Source organism: Atta colombica, unplaced genomic scaffold (genome assembly GCF_001594045.1).
Source record: "Atta colombica isolate Treedump-2 unplaced genomic scaffold, Acol1.0 scaffold49, whole genome shotgun sequence".
NCBI lineage: Eukaryota > Metazoa > Arthropoda > Insecta > Hymenoptera > Formicidae > Atta > Atta colombica.
In genome coordinates, this window is record NW_017259538.1 from 1896319 (window position 1) to 1906685 (window position 10367).

Consider the following 10367-nt stretch of genomic DNA (forward strand, 5'->3'; position numbering starts at 1 on the left):
AATATCTTATGTGTTGTGCCGCTACGCCGATGTAGGACAGCATGCGAGTCGGGCCAAGTAAAGAATACGGAGATACGCCAACGATTACCTTGCGATTCCGTACTCTAGGCATGACACTGTCCAGGGGTAAGTCACCTCAGACAGGTCAAAACAACCTTCTTTCCCCTGACAACCTACCCTGCCCCCCCCCCATCATTTCTTTAAAACAATGCTCGTTCTCGTTCATCATCGACCCGTCCGCTCGCTCGTCACCCCTTTTTCTTCGCGATCATTTTTATCAGCCTCCTGACACCCTCTCTCGTTCTCTCCGCGCCATCACTTTCAGCGCCGGCTTATCGACGACCGCGGTCCTGTCTACTTTGAGTGGTAGACCCTCCCCTTCAAATTTAATACACTTTTCGCTTCTGCTCTTTTCATGCTTCTCATCTTGCAAGACCTTCCTGACGTGTTCTCAAATTTTTACGCCGCACTATCATTTTTATTTGTGACACGTGTCGATACCGAACCGTTTTATCGATTTATAGCTTGCGTTTTATATCGCCGATAAATATCGTTTCCTCCGATTAATCGATCGTGCTTCCGCCGCATTCTCGCTTTCGTTGGCCAAGTTCGAGGCTGTAACGCGCACGATTTTTGCCCGTTTCTTCTCTTCTCCGCGTTGTTTTATGGCTACTTTTGGCATGGAATCGCAAACTACTATCTTGCCTGTATTTATGAAGAGGAGACTTAGAAGGACTTGCGCAAAATATGATACCCAGTAAGCCAGGGAAAAAAAGGAATATTTTTCACGAAGCATGAAAGACATTTTCGTAATGGACAAAGATTAAAGTCACTTTAGCGCGCTTAGCAGTTTTAAGAATTCACTTCTTTAACAAGAAATGTTCTATATTTTCTCTCACAATATTGCGTAGCCTAATTTATGGCCCATAATCGAAATAATATCAATGTATCACACGTATCGAGGATTCCGGTAGAAACCGCGGAGTTTAACGGCGAAACTTTTATGGCCAACACTATTTCGGACAATTAAAAAAATGCCCGAACGTTAAAAAAATCGTTCTCCCGATATTTCATCCCTACGTTTAATTATTCCATGGGAATGTTTTTAAATATTCCGATAAGCCCTGGTCTGCAGAGTAAATTTGACATTTGAATTCACGATCTGACAGTCGTTCCATTTTCCATTGCGTGTGCTAAACGAAGCGGTAAACACAAAGCATAGGATCAATTGAAACGCGCATGATCAAAGTTAGAAATAATAGTTTATTTAATCTGAATTTTGTATTAATTATATAATTATAAGTAAATTATACATTTTTTTACGTTTATGTTTATTGCACTGACTTTCAATTGCTTTTATTAATATATTGTTTTTATCTCTTAATACCTACATTGTTTTTATTTTAATTACTTTATTTAATCTTTTTTAATATGAAGAAAATATTTACTAATTAATTTTTATGTTATTTCTAAAGCAGTTGAAGTATATGTATAAAATTAAAATACTTATATATATTTTTAGATACCTTTTTATTTTTATTAAATTATATTTCTATTTTTTTTGTACAGTACCGCCCAGCAATCTTTGGCTATGACTTCCGTCATCGATAACTATTATTCCTTATCCGAATCGCATTTGATACACGGTTACGTCATCGAATTTCATCTGCATGTCAACAGAATCTGCTCTGTAGTTATTTAACGATAATTTAAGCATACTTATTGCAACGTGTTCACAATTATCTTGTATGTCTCTCATGCGAGTCTTATAGTCTGTTTTACACTACGTGATTTAATTTGTTAGCATGTCATTTGTAATATCGTCACGGTATCAGCTTAATCGTTCTTCGCTTACACTGCAAAAGTATTGTATTATGAAATTAGTAATAATAAATACATATTATTATTTATTTCTGCACATATGGATACCGCTGCAAAATCTGTGGCAAGAATTACGATACAAAGCTGCGATACCGTTAGAAAATCAAGTGGTGCGAACACACTGTAAGCCATTGAACGAGAACACATAGCATTTTCTTTTCTTTTCTTTCTCACAACAAGCAACGATAAGCAATCGGCAAAGGCAAGTGTGATGAAATTGTTCCCGAGCAGAAACGACCGATCCGTCCAATACCAATTATCTTCCGCGTGCTTTCTGATATTGTTCGTCTGCGTTTTAGCGTCTTTTTCGGTTACAATTAGAATTATTTTTCCTTCTTTCACCCCTTCAGATTCTGATCGTACAAGCATGTTTGTCACCTCAGAAATCCTTCACTGTTTATTTATATCTCCCTCGTGCGCAGATTGCGTGTGTATCCTTTGCTATATTTATCAATTAACGTCGAGAAATGCGACGACGTGCTTTTAATTACTCGAATTTATCTTGCTTGGATCGAGATTTATATGTTAGTGGGATTGATTATGCCTGTGAATGTTACAATACATATTTTTGACAATCATTAATTCGTATTCTTTATATATATTTATGTAACGCACGAGCGATGCAAATTGAATGTCTTATCTCAGTAGCTATAGATAACATAATTAGATACAGTAATGCCTTTTTACATCGGGCATCATAACATTTACACTGAACACATTTGAAATGCATTATGAGTAATGCGGCACGATTTGCATTAGGAACTTACATTAATCGCGTAATGAATATTAGAGACTTCCAAATTAAATACCATAACTTCATAGAAAAATACAAAAGAACACATAATGTTTTTTTATCGAGTTTACAATTTTTTTCATTCAGTTAGAATAATCAATTTAAAATTTCGATTTGCGTGAATTGAATGAACGTTAAAGAGTAATGTTTCGAGCTTTCCACCTTGCAGTCTCGCGAGTAATTAAGATATTTTATGGCGAGATATAAATTATATTTCGCAAAAACAAAATATTCGCTCAGCTGCGAGGTGTACAAGAAGATATCGCGTGACAGATAGACACCCGGTAATATTGATTCGTTGATAAGATAAACGGCATTCGATAGTCGATGCGAACGGCAATATCGCATTCGCAAAGCGTTCACAAAGAAAAACGGTGAAAAAACCGGGAGAAAAAGAGAGAAAGAATAGAATACCCACACACGCACATTTGCCTTGACCGATCGTGGCGTTGCTTGTTGCAGCGAGGCGTCGCGGCGACGAGGAGACTGCGGGTGACGTCGGCGCCGGAAGCGAGGCGCACATCACACCCGGCGATGAGGACGAGGATCAGGAGGACCCGCGTATCATCGACGAGAAGGTGCCGCAAGGTGGCCAAGAGAATCCAATACACACGAGCACCGAATACGTGAACGGCCGTACGGACGTCAAAGACACCAAGAAGGATGAGAAGACGGACACGCCCGTCTAAGAGAGAGATTTAAAGAAAGAAAAAAAAGACAAGAGAAGGGACGCATTCCTCTCGCCTCGTTTCTTCTGTCTCTCTCTTTCTCTCTCTCTCTCTCTCTCTCTCTCTCTCTCTCTCTCTCTCTCTTTACTTTCCTTCGTACGCAGGAAAACCGAGCTGTCGCACTTTATCGCGTCAGACTGTAGTAACGATCCAAGTTTCCTCTGGTGATTTCCGTTTTTGCGTGCGGACACTTTCGTTAAGCGTTTGCAATCGGAAGTTGACTCGCTGTAGAGCGATACGCTACTTATTTCTCATTCCCATTCTCACAGGACGAATAAGATAGAATAATTTTAACCCTCTCATTCTCCGCGGTAGCCAGAAGAGCAACCGTGTTAAGAGATTACGTGTAAGAATATAAACTAAAGAGTTATATGTAAAATTTCCGTAAAACGACTTTGTCGTATAATTGACTTGTTTGAATGTGATTCTCTGAAATGCCTAGGGTAATTGTATAACACGATGGACTAGAAAGACTTAAGAGATTATATAAGAAAAGAAAACAAGAGATTATATTATATTATATGAAATTAAAAGAAATATATATATATAAGACATATAATCTATTGTATCACTGTATCAATGCATATAAATATAAAAGTGGTTTTAAAATGTAAAAGTAATTTGAAAATGAGAGGGTTAAAATATTGTCTATCTTGACAATGCTAAACGTTGTTAATATTTAATATATTTATTTTAACAGTGATAAAGGAAAACAATATTTGAATTATAGGAAATTTTTTTTGTAACATAAAAATGACAAATATTAAACTTTTCATATGATAAATTTCTTCTTAAAAATTTCACTATTTAATTTCTTAGAAGTTTTAATGAAAAAGCTAAGTTATTATTTTTTTAAACTTTTTTACTTATAATTCTGATAAATTTTCTATTGTCGATAAATTTCATCCTGTGAATGCCCTTGCAATATATGAATGATGTCATTTTCTTAATTATATCGTACTTTAGATACAAAAGAACGATCGTGAAAATATCTGACGAAATAGCTCTCGTAAACTTGTACGCACATTAAATCGACAGCAAAAATCGTTGTCAAAACTTTCAACTAGGAAACGAATTATGTTTTAATTATGCGTCGCCTTCTCATTTTTTCTAATGGCAGCCGGTTAGACCTTTATAAGTACGACCGTAAGTGTTCGCGTCGAGGAAGCTTGGTTCTCGATCCGTCGATATATTTGGCTATGACGTTCCGAATCTCCCCTCAATCGCTAGTATAATAAGAACAAAATTGCTCGGCAAATCGATTCCGTTTCTTTTATTTTATGCGTGTTAACAGGATCTCAAAATGGTGCATACACGCATAATTTTAGATTCATTCACTGGGATATTTGTTAAGATTTCGAGAACTGAGTTGACTATTATACTCTGATCTAACCGTATTAATTATGTAATTTTATATAAAATATTTAAAAACTAGAATCTCTTTTGTAAGAAAGGAATGGATATAATGTAAATTTTTTAAATTTTTCTTTTTTTTTACGAATGAGTGTCAAGATCAGAAAATTTTCATTGCGATTTGCTCGCCACTGGACGCATGTGATTTTTCATGCTGAACTTAGCGATGATTATGAAGTAGCTATGACAAATTTCGCGCGGAGACGCGCCTCCCCGAATCACGATAGGCATCCTCACGATAACTGGAACAAATCAAATTACGCAGCCGAGCGAACTTTTTATAAACAATACACTATTAAAAACACACAGACATATATACACGCATACACGTTAATTGTTATACACGACGAGACATTACGCACACACATAGATATTTGCACGCTTACTAAATCATTGACAAGAGCTTTGTTTTTATAAAATGTGTTCTACTTTTGCCTCATTAATCGCCAATTGCAGCTTTGAATTTTGAATCAGTTTTTAGGAATTGAAAATGAAGTATTAGTTAAATTAAATGAAGTTAATAATTAAGTTAAAATTTTTTTAATCACAGTAAAGCTTAAAATTAAAAAATTAAAGGCTGAAGTCTAAAAGTAAATACCAAAATAAATTTATCAATTAAAAAAAATATTTAATTTTAATTAAACTCCATTTAATTTAAAAAATCATTTTCAAATCCTAGGAATTGTCAATTCAAAATTTATAATAATACCGGATAATCTGGTATTTGAATCTGTTTCCAATTTTTGTCTTGAAAATCTGCTATTGACGTTTAATCTGATGAAGGTTAAAAAAACTTTAAAATTGATCACACTTTTTATAGAAAACTTTAAAAATTTCTTTGCTTTTTTTAAAAAGCGATATTATACATGCAGGAAACAATACGTGTGTGCGTATTTTTATCGCTTAAGGCAAAAGAACACATTCCTTAAAATATTTCCCTTGAATTCTCGAAATGTTTTCGTGAATCTTTGTGGAAAACGTGCATAATACTGTGATCCCACATCTTTTGATTCTCTACGAAACGCAACATCGCGTTTTCGGTTGATTTTCAAAAATGCTCTCGATGAAAGAGATTTTTTTTTCTATCTTAACATTTTTATTATATGCCCTCTGCTCTTAATATTATGAAATTTTTACCACATTAGAAACGAATTTTGAGATTTTAAGATACTTTTGTAAATGCGACGAAAGCAAATATAAACGAATAGTAAAAGCGATGTTCGCGAAATTTTGAGATCGAAGATGCAATTGTATCTTTATATTATTAGGCACTATTATTATCCAGTCTTTTGTACTGTAACATTTTTACAAATATTATAACATTCCTGATATATTTTACTGTGTGCTTTACTTAAATGCATTTTATCGGCGAGAGATCTTTTTATAAATTACATATATACATAGAGTACAATAAGATTATTGCGCAAATATACAGAATGTTGCGTAAGTTCTTAAACAGGAGTATAATGTTACATGTTACTTACTTGTCTAATGCTAATGAATTTGTGTAGACAGAAGTTTATTGATTTGTCAAAAAAACATAATAAAATAATTATTTCAAAATATATTTATTTCAAATTTTAATTTCTGTTGAACATTTTGAATTTTTGCGATCTTGCGTTCAGTTTTATGTTCCTGTCTTCCTGACTTATGCAATTTACGAAACATCCTATATATAGTTATAGCGATTAAACGTTTAATGACGTTTCGATTATTACGCAATCTTAAGATATGAATTTCACTTAGAAAGAATCTCATTTATGAAACGAATTATATGTAATAATTATTGCGTTTTATAAAAAGTGCGATTTTATATGCGGCGTTTAATAAATACAAGAAATACATTCGAATCCGACCGTGGATCATACGATTGACGAACATAATCGAGCCAATAAGATTTATATTCTTATGATATATGATAAAACAATTATATCCCTCCATACGTCACTAGACAGTATTATATATCAACCGGTAATCTCCGTTTGACGTAACATTTTCAGTCTGCGTATTTTCTACAATACATGTACATGGCTACTATTTGTAAGAGCGGCACTTGTGGTTATTACAGATAACTACGAAATTTTTATATAAAAAAGACGTATCTTTTAATTTCAGTAAATTAAAACCTTTTTTTTTTCAACAACACACGCAACCTATTTCACTTATTGGATAGCAAATATAATTAATGAGCTGTTCGTACAAGTTGAATCATATCTAGAGGAAATGATATGAGTTTATAAGTACAATTGTGATAATCAAATTTTTGGAACTTGTCATATAAAAAATTTGTGCGAAAGGTATTTCATATTAAATATATTGAATCTTCGAATATATTACCAGCAGCGCGGTATTAAATATATTTTCTATCCAATAATATACACATGTTACGGAATTATTGAGAGGTTTGCATCGAGCTTTTGAAGCGAAAAAGTTTAAAAAATTGAATGATATTTATAATGATATTATTATTATGTAATTTAATTATTTTAAAGAAACCCTGATAGAGATTAAAATGTAAATGAAAAATATTTTATTTTTCTGGCAACATTTGATTTTAATTTAATATAATTTCATTTTTAATAAAAGTAAAAAATGAAATTAGTTAAAAATGAAATTAAGATATTTAATGTTAATCCTTTGGAGTTGGTAGTTGGATGTTCAACATTAATAACTGTAAAATCCTCATTTTAATTAATAATAATTAATTTGTGTTAATTTTAAAAAAGCACTAATTAATTTCAAGAAATCAAAATGACATAACTTGTATAAACAATAATTATAAAAGTAAAGATATTAAGTGAAGATATTTTAATATAAATAATCCAAATTTACAGAAATTTGTAACATTAAGAAAATTGAATTATTTGACATAGAAATTTTAACATAGAAATTTATAATTGAGAGAATACAATAAACTCAAATATTTCTTAATCCATCGTCAATTTCAAAAAGTTAAGGAATAATGAATTTTCATTATTTTATTCTTATTTATATAAGGAAACGCTCTTATTTCGATGCAAACCTGACAGAGACATTCTATACGCATTTACTGGAAATATTTTTTACGGCGCATCAATGACACTACGAGAAGAAGTTCCTCCTCATTCGAGGTGAGCGTCGTAAATTATCTTATTATTTCCTTTGACAATAAGTGTTGTTTATACTTTTGTACAGGTGACTTTTCCTTAGCTAATCATCAAATGCAATTGTGCAAATTTAAATGAAATACCGATACATATTTACACACACTTACATGTATGCATACACATACACACAATATACAACGTAGGTCTCGTCGGCATCGCGTGAAAGAAAAAAATCGAATAAGAACCAAAGGACGGATTTTCTCATGTTCCATTCATCAATCATACATTTCCGAATTCTGCACGCTCCTCCACCGTTTCTTTCCGGATGCATTCGTGTTTTCACTTACAAGAAAAGGGCCGTGCTAAGACCGATGGGATTATCGAGGTTCTTGTCAGGGATACGATATGATTATTAAGAATATGGTAAAGAATTGATCGCATCCCGAAGCGCATGTTTCGGGCGAATTTTGAAGGAGAACTCCGATGCAAACTCGTCGGTCGCAACGGTTGAATCTCTTTACTGCGTGTTGTACATACTCTAAATATATATAAATATAAATAAATAAATAAAGATATATATAAATATAAATATATATTATAAATATAACGGTATGAGATCGCGAATAAAAAACGGTATTATACATATATTCTGTGTCGGAGGCATTTGGCTTGCAACTCGTGAATGTCGATTGAGTGAATGACACACTTATCTACGCTTGCACTCCAATTGCCGAGTCGACCTGTCGTTATCCGTGAAACTTTTTCAGGGTGAAAGATATTATCGAAGAGCAGAAAATGTGAGATTTACTTAACGGGAGTTGATAGAACTTTTTTGAAAAGGGACGAGAGAGGACGACGCGCGCGGTGAAGGCGAAACGGGATTAACGGAATAAATTCGTCAGTATTTTGTAGCTGGAACGACCGACGTCAATTCTATGTGTCGCTTTCTATATTCAAAAGTACGAGCTTTTTCTTATATCCGCATAGTAAAATGAAGAAAATGTTATGCGCATTTGGCATTTATTCCTCCGCCTCTCTCGCCTGCACTATTCAACCCTAAGCTCGTCCTTTTTATTCTTCTATGTTTCTATTTCTTGGTACTAAATATGGCAAAAGTTTCTTCCACTATTTCCATTCATCCCTTTACTTTCCAGCGGTGTGAAAGCTTGAAAGTTGAAGAAGACACCCATGTACAGCATAGTTTACAGAAGTTTGCAGTAATATTGCTGCAAGGTTTGCAATGTTACTGCAATATTGCTGGATTTGTGCTATGGGAAAGTGTTATATAAAGAAGGAGAATAACGTCGGTTGTTGCACTTGCGAATTACTGACAGAACGCGGCTCCATTCGCGACGCTGAGCACGTTCGCGCCGTCACATAGAGGATGTCTCGCGTCAGTTTTCATCCCGAATATATCGATTTGTTAGTATATATAATATATAATATATAGTATAAATATATATGTGTATAATTTATGCATTATATATGTATAATCACGGTAATATATATTATGTATACTAATGTCAGTATGTTAATGTATGTAATAGAGCCTAAAAAGGGGAAAGGGGAAAATCGTGCGTTTACCTAAAAGACATGGAAGGAGAAAAATAAACGGATGTCGTTCTGTATATTCTCATGCATCGCGACGATCTTGTTGTAGCGAGTGCGAACAAGAGCAGCACACTAGGCGGCCCGAATTTTTTATATACATAATAAGATTAATATATGTGGTCACATCCGCAAGAGATTTTTAAACATTTTACAATATTCCGTAAAAAAAAAAGGAGACCTCACCGTTTCAAAAAAGAAACTATACAAGGAGAGAACTGATTGAAAACGAATAATAATTCAATTTTCCGTCTTAGGCTAGGTGTATACACGAAATCCTCACTGTTGAAAAATAAAACGTGCAAACAAATGGCTTTCGAGATTCTTTCACGGATTTATCGGAAACTTTTATTAATTAAAAGTCGTTTTTAACACATAAACTCTCAAGCAATAACAATGAATAATTGAAGGTAAAAAATTATTAACTTGAAAAAATTATTGAGAGAATATTTCTTCAATTGGGTAAACACAAAGACTCCCATAAAAATCTTAAAATTGGTTCGAAAGCTTCGAATTTGTTGAAGTCGGGAATTGAAAGCCTTCTATTAATTTATTTTTACTGTAAAACTTAATCTATCAAGACAGGAATAATTAATTCTTTTGACCAATTTCAATTTTATGTGCGAGTTTTTCTGATTTCATTTCTATCAGTTTGAATCAAACTGATGAAACTATTACAATATTTAAAATCACCAAAAAAAGTGTTTTACACTCAAAGTGTTAACACTCACGAGATTAAATAAACTCGAACAGATTCCGGAAGTATAGCAAGAACAATATCGAAGATCACTGCCAAAAACTGATAAATAGAATTTTTTGTCAAATTTACAAAATGCCATAAGAGAAAATATTGCGTGC

At 33.3% G+C, this 10367-nt stretch overlaps 1 protein-coding gene across 1 annotated transcript in view; it reads left to right on the forward strand.

Moving 5' to 3' along the window:
• The window catches only part of LOC108691679 (fasciclin-3), a 376079-nt gene extending 372702 nt beyond the window's left edge, over positions 1-3377 (forward strand). The window contains exon 8 of the mRNA XM_018199549.1: positions 3137-3377. Coding sequence (XP_018055038.1) covers positions 3137-3363 — 227 coding nt within the window. The 3' untranslated portion in view covers positions 3364-3377. The remainder of the gene's footprint in view (positions 1-3136) is intronic.
• Positions 3378-10367: the final 6990 nt, after the last annotated feature.